This window comes from Hyla sarda, chromosome 3 (assembly GCF_029499605.1).
Source record: "Hyla sarda isolate aHylSar1 chromosome 3, aHylSar1.hap1, whole genome shotgun sequence".
In the NCBI taxonomy this organism is placed as follows: domain Eukaryota; kingdom Metazoa; phylum Chordata; class Amphibia; order Anura; family Hylidae; genus Hyla; species Hyla sarda.
Window position 1 is genome coordinate 157,529,401 of NC_079191.1, and position 20,131 is coordinate 157,549,531.

General features: G+C 42.0%; 1 protein-coding gene across 11 annotated transcripts in view; it reads right to left on the reverse strand.

The window, feature by feature from the left end:
- Positions 1-1,959: 1,959 nt before the first annotated feature.
- Positions 1,960-20,131, reverse strand: part of PIGZ (phosphatidylinositol glycan anchor biosynthesis class Z) — a 79,823-nt gene continuing 61,651 nt past the window's right edge. For 6 of the 11 annotated variants that reach the window (XM_056565332.1, XM_056565327.1, XM_056565328.1 and 3 more), the window contains 3 exons: positions 13,095-13,173; positions 5,163-5,282; positions 1,960-3,869 (listed from right to left, as the gene is read on the reverse strand). In XM_056565332.1, the coding sequence (XP_056421307.1) occupies positions 2,308-3,869; positions 5,163-5,282; positions 13,095-13,173 (1,761 nt within the window). In that variant the 3' untranslated portion in view covers positions 1,960-2,307. The remainder of the gene's footprint in view (positions 3,870-5,162; positions 5,283-13,094; positions 13,174-20,131) is intronic. The other 5 variants (XM_056565335.1, XM_056565331.1, XM_056565334.1 and 2 more) reach the window with 1 other exon arrangement.

The window sequence follows — 20,131 nt, forward strand, 5'->3', positions numbered from 1 at the left end:
TCCAGCAACCAAGATGTGACCCCATCTCTATCTACAAGCTCAGCTAACATAACAGAGACAACCATGGTGGCTGAGGTGAATCCATCTAAAAAAATTAGATGGGGGGCTTAGCAGTTCGGCAAGAGTTGGATAAAAAGAGGTTTTCACACTGAGTAAAAAAATTATTATTTAGGAGATCCGGTTTGTAATCTCTGATTATGAGGGCGGCTGGTGCTAGAACAGCGCGGACATTACCGGTCCCCATAGACGGCAAAGTATTGTGCACAGTATTCTGATGAAAGTATAAACATGTTCATTGCTAGGTTGGCTGGTGCAATATATTCTGCTGAAAGAATGAATATGAGTCGGAAATCCAGAATTTCCATGGTAGAACGTCTGCCGTGTAAATTCTGCAGTGTGAATGGTGCAACAGAATTCCATTGAAAACAATAGAAAGCTGCTGCACTGGAATTTCTGAGATTTCACTCTGAAATTCTGTACTGTGAACATACTTATGCTGACAGGTACAATACACTACATTACCACTGCAATGTACAGGGGGGGGGCCATTTATATGGATACACCTTAATAAAATGGGAATGGTTGGTGATATGAACTTCCTGTTTGTGGCACATTAGTATATGTGAGGGGGGAAACTTTTCAAGATGGGTGGTGACCATGGTGGCCATTTTGAATGCAACTTTTGTTTTTCAATAGGAAGAGGGTCATGTGAAACATCAAACTTTTGGGAATTTCACAAGAAAACCAATGATGTGCTTGGTTTTAACGCAACTTTGTTCTTTCATGAGTTATTTACAAGTTTCTGACCACTTATAAAATGTGTTCAATGTGCTGCCCATTGTGTTGGATTGTCAATACAACTCTCTTCTCCCACTCTTCACACACTGATAGCAACACCGCAGGAGAAATGCTAGCACAGGCTTCCAGTATCCGAAGTTTCAGGTGCTGCACATCTCGTATCTTCACAGCATAGACAATTGCCTTCAGATGACCCCAAAGATAAAAGTCTAAGGGGGTCAGATTGGGAGACCTTGGGGGCCATTCAACTGGCCCACGATGACCAATCCACTTTCCAGGAAACTGTTCATCTAGGAATGCTCGGACCTCACACCCATAATGTGGTGGTGCGCCATCTTGCTGGAGAAACTCAGGTAACGTGCCAGCTTCAGTGCATAAAGAGGGAAACACATCAAGTGGATTGGTTGTCGTGGGCCAGTTGAATGGCCCCCAAGGTCTCCTGATCTGACCCCCTTAGACTTTTATCTTTAGGGTCATCTGAAGGCAATTGTCTATGCTGTGAAGATACGAGATCTGCAGCACCTGAAACTACGGATACTGGAAGCCTGTGCTAGCATTTCTCCTGCGGTGTTGCTATCAGTGTGTGAAGAGTGGGAGAAGAGGGTTGCATTGACAATCCAACACAATGGGCAGCACATGGAACACATTTTATAAGTGGTCAGAAACTTGTAAATAACTCATGAAAGAATAAAGTTACGTTAAAACCAAGCACATCATTGTTTTTCTTGTGAAATTCCCAATAAGTTTGATGTGTCACATGACCCTCTTCCTATTGGAAAAACAAAAGTTGGATTCAAAATGGCCACCATGGTCACCTCCCATCTTGTTAAGTTTCCCCCCTCACATATACTAATGTGCCACAAACAGGAAGTTAATACCACCAACCATTCCCATTTTATTAAGGTGTATCCATATAAATGGCCCACCCTGTATTATACCAGTGATCTAGTGTAAGCCATAAATTGATAGCAATATAAACCTACTACTTGTCCTACCAAAAAAATTAAAATATGTTTCATGATATTGTATTATACAAATGACCACTTGGAGGCAGAAAAAAAAGAAGTCTATGCAGAAAAAATGTATGGATCTCTTACGCGGCCTGTGAGACCAGCCTTCTCAATAGGTTACTTATGAATTAATACCAATAATCATAGCATCTTAGTGTATACCAATGGGCTTTATTATACAGTTAGTAACAAAATACAGTCAAAAATACATTGATAGATTGGTGATCCAAACACACTTCCATGCCATTCTGTCATTCCATATTATGATGGAACACTCCTGTACCAACCTATATGTTAAGACTATATGTATAAAAAATTAGTGTGTTTAGTGCTCACTGTAAGAGATATATGTCTACTTAACACTTTTCACCAGCAATAAACATAGCAGTATACATTTTTAAACTTCTAACACAAATATGACCATTCTGAAATGTGCTGACCGGTTTCTTTTAATACATTCTTTTTCACCAAGATGGCGAGTGCACAATACTGCTTGATGCTATCCCCTCGAGTCCACATCAATCTCCACAACATGTATTGATAACTGACTTTTTAAGTTGCCTGTGAGTAAATGAGAAATTTTGGGAGGGTCCTCCATAGATAGATGTGGAGTGAACAAGGCTTCAGCTTTGTGGGCTAATCTACAACTTTCCACAACTGAAGTAATCGTGCCAGGGAATACAGCTATGAAATGATGCACTGTCCTTCCCATTGCTTGTGCATTTCTAAATGAAAGCTCTTCTTGTATGTCTCTAAGTTTTTGGCACATGAGATCTTCAGGGCAGCCGGCGAGATCAATAATGTCCACTGATCTTTGCCCTTTTTTTAGGTTCAGCAAGTGCAATGGAGGCATGTATGTGTGTGTGAAGACAACAGTGTGATGGTTTGACATGTTGCCAGAGATGGATTTAGTCTGCACAATTTGCCGGATGTGGAACAAGCCAGGAATTAATCCAGCTTGATGGAGACAGCCAAAGAAAAGGGCACCAGTGACATTAAACAAGACAATAACACATTTTGTTTTTATTGTTCTATTAGAATTGGAAACTATTAATACCAATGGTACTATCAGGGGGATGAGAAAGCGAGGTTCTTGGTGGTTAAAAATGGACATAAACAGAATTGGTACAAAGTAAAACATTAACAGTAAGCTGGTAACAGATTGTTGGGGAAAAGGCTTCTCATAGGTATATTGACTCCGTATCATGTTTTTTAACATGTTTATACCAGAGCACACAGCAGACAGATGAAATAATCCAAAGAGCATGACGCCATTAACTGTGATATGAGTAATTCGAGGGTGGACTCCATGCTGGGCAAGGTTTTCAGGGTTCATGTTATATTGCAGGAAATTAATAGGTGTTAGAATTGTGTTGTTCTTTAGTTGCTCAATAAAGCCTTCCTTCTTGTTCATAGAGAGCGGCCAATGTCCTGTATAGTATATGGTATCAGCCAGTATAAAAATGACTGAGCAGAGAACTGTACTAGGAATTGTCTTCATCACAGTGAGAACAGTGGATGTGTGTGAGAAATGTGACCTAGGGCTTCCACTTTGGGCAGCCCAGTATATTATTGGCATAAAAGCAAAACAGAGAAACGTGGGTCTGTTAAAAAAGCCAGCTGTCAAGACCAGGCCGATAAGATGATGAGACTTTACTTTCCAGGGCTTAGTTACAGGGTTACTTTTGCCGGTTGATATAAGTAGCAGGAGCAGAGCAAACAGCACACCCTCTACAGCATTGCTGAATGTCCTGGTGTAGAAAACCAGGGTCACTGGAGACATCGCCAGGAGAACCAAAGCCTTCCATGGGTTAGAGCCCCAAGCTGCAGCTACCTGATGCACTGTATAGTCCAGCACAAAGGAGAGGATTGTTATGATGAGACGAGGAAGGACCAGAAGAATGTAGCTGTGACTAAAAGCCGTCTCCGAGCAGAATCTATGGAATATGTTAATAATCCAGAATGCTGTTCCAGATGTAAGAAGTGGTATGAGCACCGTCCTACAGGGAAAGGCGGATTGAAATTCCCAGGGACGGTTAATTTCTAGATCTAAAATGTCACCTAAAAAAAAAAATTGATTTATACATTTATTAAGACTCCTAAGGTATGGAGGTGTATTCATTCCCTGTCTTCTCCTTTGCATGTGGCATTGATTGTTCATCACAAGTCATATCATTCTTCCATAAATGTCCCAATAAAGTTTTATTTCCCCACAAGTGAAAACAAACAAACACACACACACATATATATATATATATATATATATATATATATATATATACATATATGTGTGTGTATGGCAGGGCTGTGTGGGCTAGTGAGATGATGGTTTGGGCTGTTCAGATGTGATGGCATCACTCAGGGGGTGGGTCAGAGCTCAGAGACAGCATCCAGCAAAGCCTTTTCAAACAGCAGAGGATGAAGGGTCCTCGCGGGACAGAGGGAGGAGCTAAAGAGCTGCTGAGACAACACCTTGTTGAAAATGAAAAAAACTACATAAACTAAAACACTTGTCTTAGTAAATTCTGCCCTTAGAATTAAATGGGAACTGTCATTTGCAGAAACTTTTGATATAATGTAGATCATAATATATGTATATGTTTAATAAATGTGTATATTTTAGGTAATCCAATGCTGTCCCTGTGTGTCTCGGCCTGGACAAAATACCAGAAGCCCTGCTTGTCCCACCCTCACTTCCTGTATTTTGACCCAGCCGCAAATTAGCTTGTTTTTAATGGGATTCTGCTGGGATACAAATACTGGACTGCGCTGAAAAAATTAACATGTTCATTCTTTCAGCAGAATCCGCTCAGAAATTAATTGCAGTCTATGGAAACTACGCCTTTCCAAGCGGTCTTTGCACCAGCTGCTCACAGAATGTCTGTCTGGAATTATTCCAAGCAAACATACCACCGTGTGAATGTACCGTAATAATGTCCCTGGCTTTGTTTTTAATAATTGCAATTAAAAACCTGAAGGTTTGAACCTAGCCTTAAGGTGCACAAAGCCTTTAAAGGGGTACTCCACCCCTAGACATCTAATCCCCTATCCAAAGGATAGGGGATAAGATGTCTGATCACGGGGGTCCCGCCGCTGGGAACCCCCGCAATATAACATGCGGCACCCACCTGGGCGGAGTCATGACGTTACGGACTTCCGTTCCAGTGGTCGCGACCCAGGCCCTCCAGCGCTTCCGGACAAGAAACAGGTGGGTGCCGCATGCTATATTGCGGGGGTCCCCAGCGGCAGGACCCCCGCGATCAGACATCTTATCCCCTATCCTTTGGATAGGGTATAAGATGTCTAGGGGTGGAGTACCCCTTTAAACAATTAGAACTTGCAAACAATACATACCTGCTATAACCTCAGGAGACTGAAAGAATTCATCAGGATGAAGATAACCCTTCTGCGGAGCAAGACACCACATGACACGCAGAAAGCTCAGCGCTCTCCACAATATCTTCTCCTTCATTGCTGTAGCCAAATAAATAAAAAAAAGTAATCAGTACTTTTGCACAAACACCTAAATATTGTCCATGATAACAATACAATGGCCCAGATTTATCAAACTGTGTTAGAGAAAAAGTGGAGAGATTTTCCCACAGCGACCAATCACAGCTCAGCTAATGAGCTCTGGTAAAGTGAAACCTGAGCTGTGATTGGTTGCTATGGGAAAATCACTCCACTTTTTCTCTCACACAGTTTAATAAATCTGGGACAATGTGTCTGATTAATTAAAGGGGTATTCCAGTGGAATTTTTTTTTTTTTAAATCAACTGGTGCCAGAAAGTTAAACTGATTTGTAAATTACTTCTATTTAAAAATCTTAATCCTTCTAGTACTTATCAGCTGTTGTATGCTCCGGTGGAATTTATTTTCTGTCTTACCATAGTGCTCTCTGCTGACACCTTTGTCCATGCCAGGAACTGTCTAGAGCAGAATAGGTTTGCTATGGGGATTTGCTCCTGCTCTGGACAGTTCCTGACATGGACAGAGGTGTCAGCAGAGAGCACTGTGGTCAGACAGAAAGGAAATTCAAAAAGAAAATAACTTTCTCTGGCGCATACAGCAGCTAATACATACTGGAAGGATTTAGATTTTTAAATAGAAGTAATTTGCAAATCTGTTTAACTTTCAAGCACCAGTTGATTTAAAAACAGTTTTCCACCAGAGTACCCCTTTAAGCCAATTTCCACAGAATGAAAATAGGAATTTATCATCATTCTCTGAATTGGCGCAGAGAGGCAAAATTGAGGCAAAGTCCCATCTGTGCACAAAAATTTTTTTTTTGCAAATTGAATGATAAATTTTCTCCCTAGTGTACCTGGGGAGAAAGAAAAATCTATAATTCCACAGGGGAGGAGGGGATTTACCAGTGCTTACACAAGAAAACTCATAAATGTCATAAATGTTTGTGCAACACTCAATTGTTACAACTTTAACTCCAGAAAACTGGCCTGTAAGCCTTGGATAAACTCTCATTATTTTTTTATAATGAAAATAATGTTCTATGTGTCAATTCTTTGCATGTTGAAATGAACAATCCAATACTGAATGATGATAAGACTGACCAGAAGGATATCTTTAGGATTTCCAGTTCCATGACATGCTCCCCAATGGTTATCATTTTTGATTTTCAACAAGTACAAATGTGTACATAGTTTGATGTTCTTCTATTGAGTTCATTAGAAAAAAAAATACTAGTACTTTTAAGGATATTTTCACACTGGACTAACACCGTAATGTTTACTTGAAAAACTCCTGATGTATTTGGTTACCATTACAGTGGGGGAAAAAGTATTAAGTCAGCCAAGTACTCCCACTTAAAAAGATGAGAGAGGCCTGTAATTTTCATCATAGGTATACCTAAACTATGAGAGAGATAATGAGAAAAATCCATAAAATTATTGTCTGATTTTTAAAGAATTTATTTGCAAATTATGGTGGAAAATAAGTATTTGGTCAATAACAAAAGTTCATCTCAAAACTTTGTTACATACCCTTTGTTGGCAATGACAGAGGTCAAACGTTTTCTGTAAGTCTTCAAAAGGTTTTCACACACTGTTGCTGGTATTTTGGCCCATTCCTCCATGTAGACCTCCTCTAGAGCAGTGATATTTTGGGGCTGTTGCTGAGCAACACGGACTTTCAACTCCCGCCAAAGGTTTTCTATGGGGTTGAGATCTGGAGACTGGCTTTTTACTAAACCTCTCCTTTGTTGCCCAGGTGGTGTGTTTGGGATCATTGTCATACTGAAAGACCCAGCCACATTTCATGTTCAATGCTCTTGCTGATGGTAGGAGATTTTCACTTAAAATCTCACGATACATGACCACATTCATTCTTTCCTTTACATGGATCAGTCATCCTGGTCGCTCTACTGAAAAACAGCCCCAAAGCATGATGTTTCCACCCCCATGCTTCACAGTAGGTATGGTGTTCTTTAGATGCAACTCAGCATTCTTTCTCCTCCAAACACGACGAGTTGAGTGTTTACCAAAAAGTTCTACTTTGATTTCATCTGACCATATGACATTCTGCCAATCCTCTTCTGGATCATCCAAATGCTCTCTAGCAAACTTCAGACGGGCCCGGACATGTACTGGCTTAAGCAGGGGGACATGTCTGGCACTGCAAGATTTGAGTCCCTGGTGGCGTAGTATGTTACTGATGGTAGCTTTTGTTACTTTGGTCCCAGGTCATTCACTAGGTCCCCCTGTGTGGTTCTGGGATTTTTGATCACCGTTCTTGTAATCATTTTGACACCACGGGCTGTGATCTTTCGTGGAGCTCCAGATCGAGGGAGATTATCAGTGGTCTTGTATGTCTTCCATTTTCTAATAATTGCTCCCACAATTGATTTCTTCACACCAAGCTGCTTACCTATTGCAGATTCAGTCTTCCCAGCCTGGTGCAGGTCTACAATCTTGTTTCTTTGGTCTTCAAGCTCTTTGGTCTTGGCCAAAGTGGAGTTTGGAGTGTGACTGTTTGAGGTTGTGGACAGGTGTCTTTTATACTGATAACAAGTTCAAACAGGTGCCATTAATACAGGTAAGAAGTGGAGGATAGAGAAGACTCTTAAAGAAGAAATTACAAGTCTGTGAGAGCCAGAAATCTTGTTTATTTGTAGGTGACCAAATACTTATTTTACAGAGGAATTTACCAATTAATTCATTAGAAATCCTACAATATGATTTCCTGTATCCCCCCCCCCCCCATTCTGTCTCATAGTTGAGGTATACCTATGATGAACATTACAGGCCTCTCTCATATTTTTAGCTGGGAGAACTTGCACAATTGGTGGCTGACTAAATACCTTTTTTCTCCACTGTATCTGTAGACCTCCATTTCCCAACAGAGGCCAAAGAATGTAATTTTACCTTACATTCAGGTGGTGTACTTTGAAGTTTACAATTATTTGCTTTATGTAATAGTACAGTTTTTGTGTATTACACAAAAATTAAATGTTTGTGCATTCTGTTTAAAACGGTATTTAGGGATTTATTAACTTAACTTAGATTACATTACACTAACATACATCTACTAACGCTAAACTACATTTCTGTGCCCCCCTCCCCATGTTCAGCATTCACGGCGGTATAGATGACTGTTGTTTCAAGCCTTTCCCTTGATCCTGTTCAGCTCGAGACAACAGCTGATCACAGGGGACTTGGCTTCTTCTTGTCTTCCCTGACAAGCCAGCCCCCTGATGATGTGTGCAGTCCATCTGGCCTCCCGATGTGTCGGCCACAAGTTATCTTGACAGTCTGCAGAATGCTGGACTGCAGTGAACGCTAGCACATCGGGACCTCCAGATGGAGAGCACAGACCTTCGTCTGGAGACAATGTGGGACACAAATGTTGTACTTTCACAAAAACTGTGACTTTTATCTGGTTTTGCCTAAACTGACTTAGGTACACACTTTTTTCATTTTCACTTTGTAGTGGTCAGAGATTAATGATGTGCAATTTTTCAAAAAAAAATAATATAATAAAATAAAATAGAGTTGTCTCACAGCCCTCAATTACACAAAAAAACACATACACCAGCCCAGGCCTGGCTTACAAAACTGACTTTAAAACGCACAAAAAAAAAGTAGCACAAAAATCACAGAGATGGGGGTCATACAAAGTGGTGTTCTGAAGTGAAATTGAACAAAAATGTGTACTAACCCCATATTTATCACAGACCCTGCACCATTTAATAAATCTGGTGCTTGTACACTTCAGCTACACCATCCATATAGGTGTTTAAAGTCAGTGCACCTACACATGATAAATGTCCCCCAATATGTGCAGTTTTTGTATAGTGATTGATGGGTTTATGAAAAGTGGGAACACTAAAGAAGCTCGATAAGTGGAAAAAATAAATGTTTCTGTTATAAGATACTTTGTTGAAAGTGTAGGGCCCATTTATTTCTCAATATAAAAGCACACTAATATCTAAAAAGAATAGATAAGTAGTTATCTGTTGGTTTGCAGCAATGTGAGTAAATATTCCTGAAGCAAAAAAGGTTTAATTATATAATAATTTCTTTCACATATACTGAGGCTATCCTGACTTAAAGGGGTACTCCGACCTTCTTATCCCTTATCCAAAGGATGTCTGATTGCAGGGGTCCCGTCGCTTGGGACCCCATGTGATCTTCCTGCTGCACCTGGTGTTCCTTTAGAGCGTCAGAGGCTCGTGACATCACGGCCACGCCCCCTCAATGCAAGTCTATGGGAGCGGCCATCACGCCCCCTCCCATAGACTTGCATTGAGGGTGTGTGGTCATGATGTCACGAGCGGGGCGTGACGGTGACGTCTACAAGCCTCCGCACCGCATCGCCAGTCATCCGGCGCGTAGCGAAGTTTGCTCTGTGCACTGGAAGTCTTTGATGCCGCAGCTGAGATCGCGGGGGGACCCCCCCCCCGGCGATCAGACATCTTATCCCCTATCCTTTAGATAGGGGATAAGATGTCTAGGGGTGGAGAATCCCTTTAATCCTATGTCTAGGCTAATGGGCAGACTTATTTCTCTATGCCCATTTAGCTAGCTATTCGGCAAGACTACAAAAAGGAAGAAAATATATAGTCCGGCACTGTAAGACTAAGGAAAACGGCAACAAGTATGGCGTGGGTAGTTCTGGAGTTCCTGATATATGACGTTAGGTACGGTGGTGCATTAATCCAATAGCATGTGTAGACAATGACGATAAGAAAAACTAGAATTGCACTCACCATCCAAACGATTTTTATTCCATAGTGTCAGGCATAATAAGCTGGTGCAAGGGTGGAGGTAGGGGACGTGACCGGGACAGACCGTTTCACGCCACTAAGCACCTTAGTGGCGTGAAACAGTCTGTCCCGGCCAGGTCCCCTACCTCCACCCTTGCACCAGCCTGTTATGCCTGACACTATGGAATAAAAATCTTTTGGATGGTGAGTGCAATCCTTGTTTTTCTTATCGTCATTGCCAGTACGGGAAATGTTACCCCGTACCCTTGCTGTCAGGCAGCCTCCTTCAGTGTCCCCAGGACCCCTTGCACCTGTTTCCCCCCTGTACATATGTTCTGCAGTGTATTGTATTATAAAATGTGTTGCATCTTTAAGAGTTATGTCATGTGATTGCTACCCAGGAGGTACCAGTGACCAGGTGATCCCAGGGGTGACCTATGGGCTCCCTGCTAGTCTCCCAATATAAGCCCTGGGTGGAGTTAGCTCTCTCTTTTTTCCTTACAAGTCTTTGCTGAGGTCCAGTGCAGTTGTGCCTAGTGTGTGTGTCCCGAGTGGAGGCCTCAAAGTCAAGTCCTGCAGCCACCATCAATTCAAGTAAGCTAAAGTTACAGCTTTATGAGTCAAGTCAAGTCAGTCCCGGTCATCTGTCAAGTCAGCATGGTCTGCATTTAATTGTCCAGTCCTACTACAAGTCCCAGCAAGCCCTTAAGGTCTCTACGTCACTGGTCACCTCCTTGGGCCCTTGCTGAACTGTATAGACTTTACCAACTGTCTACCCTCAGTAAAGCTACCGTTGTCCTAGGGGTTAATGCCATCTGCCCCTAGGGTAACAACATCTGCCCTCTTAACACCCCGCTATCACACTGGCCCCCATCCTCCTGCAGTTTCTTCAACACTCTCAGGAGGAGAAAGTGAAGAGAAAGGATAAAAAGAGTAGTTAAAATGGTACTTTTGTTCAGATCGCTGAAGCCATAGGCCCTGATCGTGACGTCAAGACCACGCCCCTTCTGACATCACGCCACGCCCCCTCCCATAAACATGAATGGGGGAGTGGCATGACATAACGAGGGGCGTGGTCATGACATCACGACCACTGCCGCCGGAGCCCAGCATTTGTTTAGAACGTCAGGTGCTCTGGGAGATCGTGGGGGGGCCCCAGCGGTGGGACCCCCACAATCAGACATCTTATCCCCTATCCTTTTCATAGGGGATAAGATGTCTAGCAGCGGAGTATGCCTTTAAAGGGGTCCTCCGGCGCTAAGATGCTTGATCGCGGGGGTCCCGCCGCTGGGGACACCCGTGATCTTGCACGCAACACCTTGTTACAATCAGTCCCCGCAGCATGTTCGCTCCGGGTCTGATTACTGGCAATCACGGGGCCGGAGCATTGTGACGTCACGGCTCCGCCCCCGTGTTCTGCCTCCTCAATGCAAGCCTATGGGAGGGGGCATGACAGCTGTCACGCCCCCTCCCATAGGCTTGCATTGAGGGGGCGGAGCGTGATGTCACATGGGGGCGGAGCTGTGATGTCACTATGCTCCGGCCCCATGATCGCCAGTAATCAGTCCCTGAGCGAACACGCTTCGGGGACTGATTGTAACAGGGTGCTGTGTGCAAGATCACGGGGGTCCCCAGCGGCGGGACCCCCATGATCAGGCATCTTATCCCCTATCCTTTGGATAGGGGATAAGAGGTCTTAGCGCCGGAGTACCCCTTTAAAGACCCACAACATACAGGCTAGGTTTCCCCACAGGGTTTCTCTAGCTTTTTTGGAAAACTGCCACTGCAGTTTCTGAGCCAAAGCCAGAAGTGTATTCAAATGGAATAAAAGGTGAAGTATAAAAGAAAGACGTATACTTTTCCTTCCTGCTGGATCCACTTCTGACTTTGGCTCCAAAACTGCAGTGGCAGTTTTAAAAAAAGAAAAGAAAAAAAATCCAGAATAAACCTTTGTTGAAACCTTTCCTTATTGCAAAAAAGAAAAGTGTGCACCCATGTATTAGGTAGTTGCGCTGGCTATTTTTCTTTTTTGCTGTGCAAGTTAGGGGGAGTGGCACCCTCTGTAGCCGTACACCCCTCCCTGGTCACAGGAGGTTTTTTAAATTGATAGTGGATCCTAAATGTCACCCAGTCAGAGGCCATATGCCCAGCAGAGGTGAGTTGAATGAGCGTGTTAGGGTCCTATTCGAAGTGAGGCCACCTCCGCGTGGTGGATGAGGGATACGTTTGGATCAAAAAGTGCACTAAGAGCCTCCATTATTTGACCAAGAGTGCTGCTACAACCTTCTTGTTTTGTAAACCTAGCCTTATGGCTTTTTTGAGTTCAATGCTGATTTTCTTTTCATGGAAACTGAATGTATCTGCATGGATGTCCAGGAACCTGAGAGTGTTAGCTGGTGGTCCAATAAACTTCTTCTAGTATTATCCATGCCCTTCATAGCACTTGGAGTTAGAAGCAGCCTTAGATCAAAGCAAAGTGCTATGGAGATATTCAGTAGGGGAGCTAAGTCTTCTCTTGTTTACAGTGTATGAGAGTCAACATAGCAGCTGGTCTCCAACTACTAGCTCAGGGACACCTGAAAATTATTGTTAAATTCTGCAGAAGAGAAAAGAGGTGAAAACACGATATAGCAGTGAAATAACAGCCACATTTTTTTACTATCTTGGGCGCTTTAAGAAAAATGCCATGCGTTAGCGTTACACAAAATGACAAAAAAAATGTATGCCCTACCATAAACATTTTAAAGATGACAAATTTTTGTATTTCCATGAATTTCCTCCTTTTTCTATTTTTCTTTACCTTCTCTGTGGACAGAAAATGTAAGCAGTACTCCACACATGAGTAAGAGGGGCGTTGCATGGTGGTGCTGTGTACTGCAATGCGGGCATTCTCTGTCCACAAAAAGGTATAACAAAGATGGAATTCATGAAACATTTATGCTCTTTAAAATTGATTGTTGGGTTTAATATTTTTGTAAATTTAATTTGACGGTTTTCTCCATCATTCGGTTCTAGGGTAACTTTTTGGCTCTTTTACTCGAAAAATAAAATAAATTACATCTAACCTGCTTGCGAGGCCCTTTCGACTCCATTTCCATGGCTGCTGAAATTATTCAGAGATATTCTCTGTGATGAACTGAACATCTGTAATAAAATGAGAAATCTAGATACGTAGTACAAACCAACAGGAGCGGAAATGAAATAATCCCTTAGGAGCTCCCATGTTCCTTCTAGGATTTCTCAAAGGATTAAGGAAATCTTAAAGCTAAATCAAAATAAATATATATACATATATGTTTTACTTGTTTTATTGACATCTGGTGCAGAACGAGTACAATCAACATATCGGAGTTTGTTTAAAAGAGACACAAATTAATATAATGTAAACATACAGAATTTGAACACATCAGCCCTCATTTACTATTGCAAACCCAACATGTTTTGTCGGGTTGTGCACCAGATTCTGGCGCATTGCGACAGAATTTGTGCCAGAATTGAGAAAAACCTGACAAAACTCGCCATTTTACTGAGAAAACCCGAAAAGGGGCGTGGCCGTCAGGAATTGGGAGTGTGGTCACAGAAAAGCGGCGTGTTCATGACATTTTCACAAAAACCCAACCCAAGGTTTCCACAGAAAACGTAGTAGACTTGAGCTAAGGAAAACCCCACAGATCAGAGCATATGTAAAAAAAAAAAAAAGCTAAATGTAGGGAAAAGTGCAAAATGTAGGGAAACCTTTGGAAATACTGTGGAAAAATAATTGTAGGGAATTGAAACACACAAAGAAACCTACACTCCACTCTTAGTAAATCAGGGCCATCATGTATCTTATAACAAGGGAAAATGTACTTTTAGAATTTTTAAAACCTGGATGGGGAAACATGGAGTTGGTGGGGTGTGTAACAATCTGTGTGTGTTTTATCTCTGGGATCAAGAATTGCCAGTCAAGACTGGTTTTCAGCAGTCATCAGTAGAGGTCAATGTTAAATAGTACCTATCATAAACTTATCAGTCCCTAAAACCCTCCAGCATCTGTCCCTGACTAGCCTTGACACTAATCCTGGCTTTTATTTTTTTCAACCCCCCTCCCCCCCGCCTTTGTACCTTTATCAGCCTGCACAGTCATCCGTGGTCCAGTAAGGGAGAAAGCGGGCATGGCCCGGCAGGCACAACATCATCTTATGCCTGGCCGGGCCGGCTTTCGCCCTTCTTCCTCCTCACTCTGTCTTCTCTCTCCTCTATACAATCTGTTCTGCAGCTTGGGCTGCAATGAGAAGAAGGGGGAGATGCAGGGGGCGGGGATATTTAAATTAGGCATGCTGCGCGCGCACAAGCACTGTGCTCGTTCTCTGCCTGTTTCATATGCAGGCAGAGAGCGAGCTGCGGATGCGCTTTCTGGACCACACTGCTCGGCCAGCAGTGGTCTGTATGTGCCCTACGTGAGGTGGGAGGGAAATGCTTCCTGGACCATGTAGGGTGACACCTACATGGTCCAGGAAGCATTTCCGCCATCTCCTCGCTGGAACCCACGAGTGAGCCGGTAATCCCCGACTCCCTGTAGGATTGCAGGTGTCTCACGCCGTCACTCTACTGATCCGTGGAAATCGTGGATTGCAGGATTATGAACACAGACAGTGGATCTGCATACTTCTTTTCCCTACAGGCGGTGCTATTGACTACAAGTTACCTGGGGCAATATGCTACATGCTTGATTCCACTGTCTGTATATAAGTTTGGTATTATGCTTTCCTTTTTAGGATTCTTTGGCATATACATTAATTGATCTCTATATACTTTGTGGTACCGATTTGGACAAATATAAGATAGTTACATATTCCTCCCTGATGACGTCACTGTGACAGGTGGCAGAAACGCGTTGGCGGAAATTCTATCCTAACAATACCTTGTTTTGTGACGTACCTTTTCCAGTGACTGCGCTGGCTGTGTATTTATCTATATATTTTTTAACAGTGATTGTGCTATAGGGATATTGGCTGGGCTCAGCAATCTTCCATAAATTAGCACCCTCTTCTGTTTATTTTTGCCATTGGGCTATCCATGAACCAACACCTATAATAGTTTAATAATTTTAATTGATACTAGTAAAAGTTACATTTTAAGGCACATCCGGAGACTTTCATTTTCTCCTTCTTTTGATACTTATATGCTGGATGAATAGGCTATGTAAACAGTGGTCCATGTAGAACCACCTTATCAGATTCTACATTATAGTGACACCTAGTGGCCAGGATTACAACTGTAAAAAAAAAAAAAAAAAGTATGAAAGGGAGATTTAAAAAAAATGAAATATATTACAAAAATTCTTATTTATGCATAATCTATATTATATAAAAAAGTTATGTTTAATGAGAGTGCCCATTTAGGTGAATGGTAGGAGATCTGTTTATAGGGGTTAAAGGGGTACTCCGGTGCTTAGATATCTTATCCCCTATCCAAAGGACCCCCGTGAGCTTGTTGCACGCGGCACCCCGTTTGTAATCAGTCCCCGGGCGTGTTTGCGCCGGGACTGATTACTGGCGACTACAGGGCGGGCGGCGTGTGATGTCACGCCCCCGCCCCGTATGAAGTGATGCTCAATGCAAGCCTACAGGAGGGGGCTTGACAGCTATCACGCCCCCTCCCGTAGGCTTGCATTGAGGGGCGGAGCGTGACATCACACGGGGGCGGGGGCGTGACGTCACACGCTGCACGCCCTGTAGTCGCCGGTAATCAGTCCCGGAGCAAACACGCTCCGGGGACTGATTACAAACGAGGTGCCGCGTGCAAGATCATGGGGGTCCCCAGCGGCGGGACTCCCGCGATGAGGCATCTTATCCCCTATCCTTTGGATAGGGGATAAGATGTCTAAGCACCGGAGAACCCCTTTAAATGTCAGAGGTTATACTATACATTTGCTGGCTAAATATATTTTTCTCATAGGAATATTCTAGTATAGGGTTGTCATACTTTTTCATTTGAGATGTTTCATGTTTTGGGGTCTATGCGTATTTGCACACCTAGCACTGAGGATAGAAAGAGAGAACTCACCCAGAAAGGGTAAATAGGCTCAGACAAAGTGCCAAATATGCCTCAATATTGGCACATATTTGGCATTATCATATTATAAACTGGGTGGTACACAACTACATGTGATTCTATACCATCTATCTAGTCATCAGGACAAATGTCAGATATAGATTATTTTGATTTAGATTCAGCAGAGAGGGAATATGAAAGAAAGGAAAGTACCTAGAGTAGACATAACTTAAAGTGTACCTGTCAGATCCCACAAAAAAAATTACCATGTTACTCCTAATTACCTAATTTCTATGCCTCTGTCATCTATATTTATTATAAAAATTATCTCTTTTCATTAGCTCACAGTGTTAGAAATCCTCTCAGGGGAAGGGGGCATGTCTATCCCTTGTGGAGGTGGAAGGTGATTGGTGTGTCTGCTCATGCAGCCTTGTCCATGAGTCATCTCCTGTTTATGACTTAAGGACAAGCCTAATGCTGCTGCAGTACTGGTTAATATCCCATTAAGTAAGATTTTTTAAGGAGTCGTTTTCTTTGTTAGATATAAAAAAAAAAAAAAAAAATGAAACAACCATATTACAAAAGGTCTTTAATTTTCATTTGTAACAACATATAAAAAGTGCTAATTTAAGACCCTATGGCCATTTAAACCTTGAAGGAAACCTAGGAAACCCAGAGATGGTTATATCAGTACCCATATGGTGTAAATGAGTTTGCAGTAGTTGACATACTTGCAATTTTATGAAGAACTAGGTATGAAGAATGTCATACTTAACTTGAAGCTGATTAAAAGATAATATAATATTTTTACCTTGAAGATCAACCAATAAATGGATGTTATAGGATATCAAAAATTATGTAAAATTAGGTAATTAAGTTAGCTACTTCCCACCTTAATGTATGAGTAACAATTTCATGACCTTGGTGAGTTGAGCAAAAAAACTGAGGACACATTTTTAGTTTAACTGATGTTCTGAATTTGGAATGGTATTATAGGACATGCAATTGCTCAAAGCCTTCAACTGTCCAGCTAAATAATATAAGTAAAAGTCTGGGAGTGCAGTGCCAACCACCTATTTAGATCTGTAAAAAATGTATAACGTCAGTTTAGGTGTAGAATTACCCCAAAACAAATGCACAGAGTAAAGAATTTAGAGTTGTTAATATGCATTTAGGAATCATGAGGAAACTGTGCTGTAGAGCATAAAAAATATAGGGAGCAGAATCATCTTTTGTTAAGGTATTTGTCAAGGTACAGACAATGGAAATATTACAACACTGCTGACTTACCCCAGTTATTGGACAGATCAGAGAAGGAGCCAGATTGATTAATAATTGATATCACCAATGTTTTACTAAGATAGTTTTATAAGGTTGAAAAAAATACAAGAGTTCACCAAGTTTAAAACTTAAAACCCTGTGTTGATCCAGAGGAAGGCAAAAACCCTCCATGTGGCTGATGCCAATTGTCCCATGAGGAAAAATTCCTTCCCGACCGCAATATATCAAAATAAGGTTCTGGCTCTGGATCAACGTTCTATCCACATAAGTCTAGTATCCATAACCTGGTCCATAGCTTGGACCATTTCCTCTCCAGAATATGTCTATTTATTCTACTATTTTAATTCCCTTTAAATCTTTAGTGACAAACAAAATTTTTATCTTTGCATTTTATATTTTTTTCTTCTTGCCTTTTTAGAACCATAACAGTTTTATTTTTCCTATTTTATCTATAGAGTCATATGAAGGCATGTTTTTTTTACCAGGACCCATTGTACTTTGTAATAAAATCCTTCACTGTACCATAAAATATACAGGGAAAACAAGAAAAAATATTCGTACTGAAAGGAAATTTTCATATGCAGCGACCCCCTCAATTGCCATAAAAGACGTACTGATGGTCACTTAGGGGTTAGTCGGTAAAGAGGTTTATATTCTAATCACTAGAGCCTCAATGGCAAAAGAAAATAAATAATTCTACAATAAAGGAACATGTTAACAGAGACATTAGTTCTTATAAAGACATATATTATCAAAATTCACTTAAAATACTTAATGGGGTACTCCACTGGCTAGCCTTCTGGCTGCGTTCGGAACATTAAGTTCAGAGCACTGTGCGCGCGCTGCGGGGGTTGGCCACACCCCCTCATGCCATCAGGCCACACCCCTCAATGTAAGTCTATGGGAGGGGGCATGACCTGACATCATGAGGGGGCATGGCTGACCTCCGCAGCACCCACACTGCGTTCAGAACTAAATGTTCCGAACGCAGCCAGGAATACCTATGTGGCATCAAGTATAGCAACAGACTGCTCCTTATACCCCATCCCTCATAGATGGCTCTTTATGCCACCTCTCTCACAGAAAGCTCTTTATGCCCCTCTGCTCACAGAAAGCTCCTTATGCCCCTCTTCTCACAGAAAGCTCCTTATGCCCCCTCTCTCACAGACAGCTCCTATGCTCCCCCTCTCAAAGACAGCTCCTTATGCCCCTGTTCTCAAAGACAGCTCCATATGGCCACTATCTTGCAGGCAGCTTCTTATAGCCCTGTTTAGCCCCCATCTCTAACAGACTGCTCCTTATGCCCCTCTTCTCTTACAGGCTGCCCCTTTTGCCACCATCTCAAAGATTGATCCTCTTGCCTTTATCTCTTACACACATTCTGGTCCAGACACAAGCAGGTCAGGTTCATGATAGTAAGTGCTGATATGTCGACAGAACTCTTGCGCAATGGCTAAATGGCACCGGCAATCTCTCTTTTATGGCAACCTCTCACCTCTCCCAGCTCAAAAGCCAAATATATTAACTATAAAACCACTCCCTGATAAAGATGCACAACAGAGTGCCCTCCTAGGCAAGGGAGGATCATGAGTAACCCTCCTCACACCATGACTACCATCTGATGGACAGGAATACAGACAAAAGCTTACACCAATCCCATTCCTTCTAACAGGAGAAAGAGCGAAAAAGTTCTGCATAATAAACTTAAATTTTTTTTATTTAAAGTGACAGTAAATAGATGCAATTAGAGTTATGAATATTTCATTAATATACATACTACAGCCACATCAACATTAACTCTTTGGACGCGGCGTTCATAGAGAATCGTTGCATCTAAAGTAACAAAAATACACTCCTGGCAGCTCAGTCGGGCTGATTGGGACCATTGCGATGGAGGGTCTGTTACCTGCTTCTGGCACGTCCGATCAGCGATTGATGGCTCCAAGCCTGAAATCCAGGCTTGAGTAATCGACTGCCGATAACACTGATCATTGATATGTTAATGCATGGCAGTGATCTGTGTAGCAGATCAGTGTGTGCAGTGCTATAGCCACTAGAGAGGGCTATAACACTGCAAAAAAAAAGTGTGATTTTTTTTTTTATAAAGATCATTTAACCCCTTTCCTAACAAGTAAGAATCATCCCCCTTTTCCCATTTAAAAAAAAAAACTGTGCAAATAAAAGTAAACATATGTGGTATTGCCACGTGCGGAAATGTCCGAACTATAAAAATGTATTGTTAATTAAACCACACAGTCAATGGCGTACGCGCCAAAGAATTCCAAAATAGCGTATTTTTGGTCACTTTTTATATCATGAAAAAATTAATAAAAAGCAATCAAAAAGTTTGATCAATACAAAAATAGTACTGCTAAAAACTTCAGATCACGGCACAAAAAATGTGCCCCTTATGCGGAAAAATTTAAAAGTTATAGGGATCAAAAGATGACAACTTAAACGTATTCGTTTTTGTTAATGTAGTTAGGACTTTTTCCAGAAGTAAGACAAAATCAAACCTGTATAAGTGTCAGGAACCGGACTAGTAAGCGGTTAGGATGCAGGTAGTGGATCCTCTGTGTCAGTGAGGCGATGACGTGGGCCGTACCAGGGGACCGGTTCTAAGAAGTTACTGGTTTTCACCAGAGCCCGCCGCAAAGCAGGATGGACTTGCTGCGGCGGTAACTCCCAGGTCGTATCCCCTGATAGCGACTCGACCTCACTGACAGCTGAGACAGGCGGGGTACACAAGAACAAGGCGAAGGCAAGGTCGGACGTAGCAAAAGGT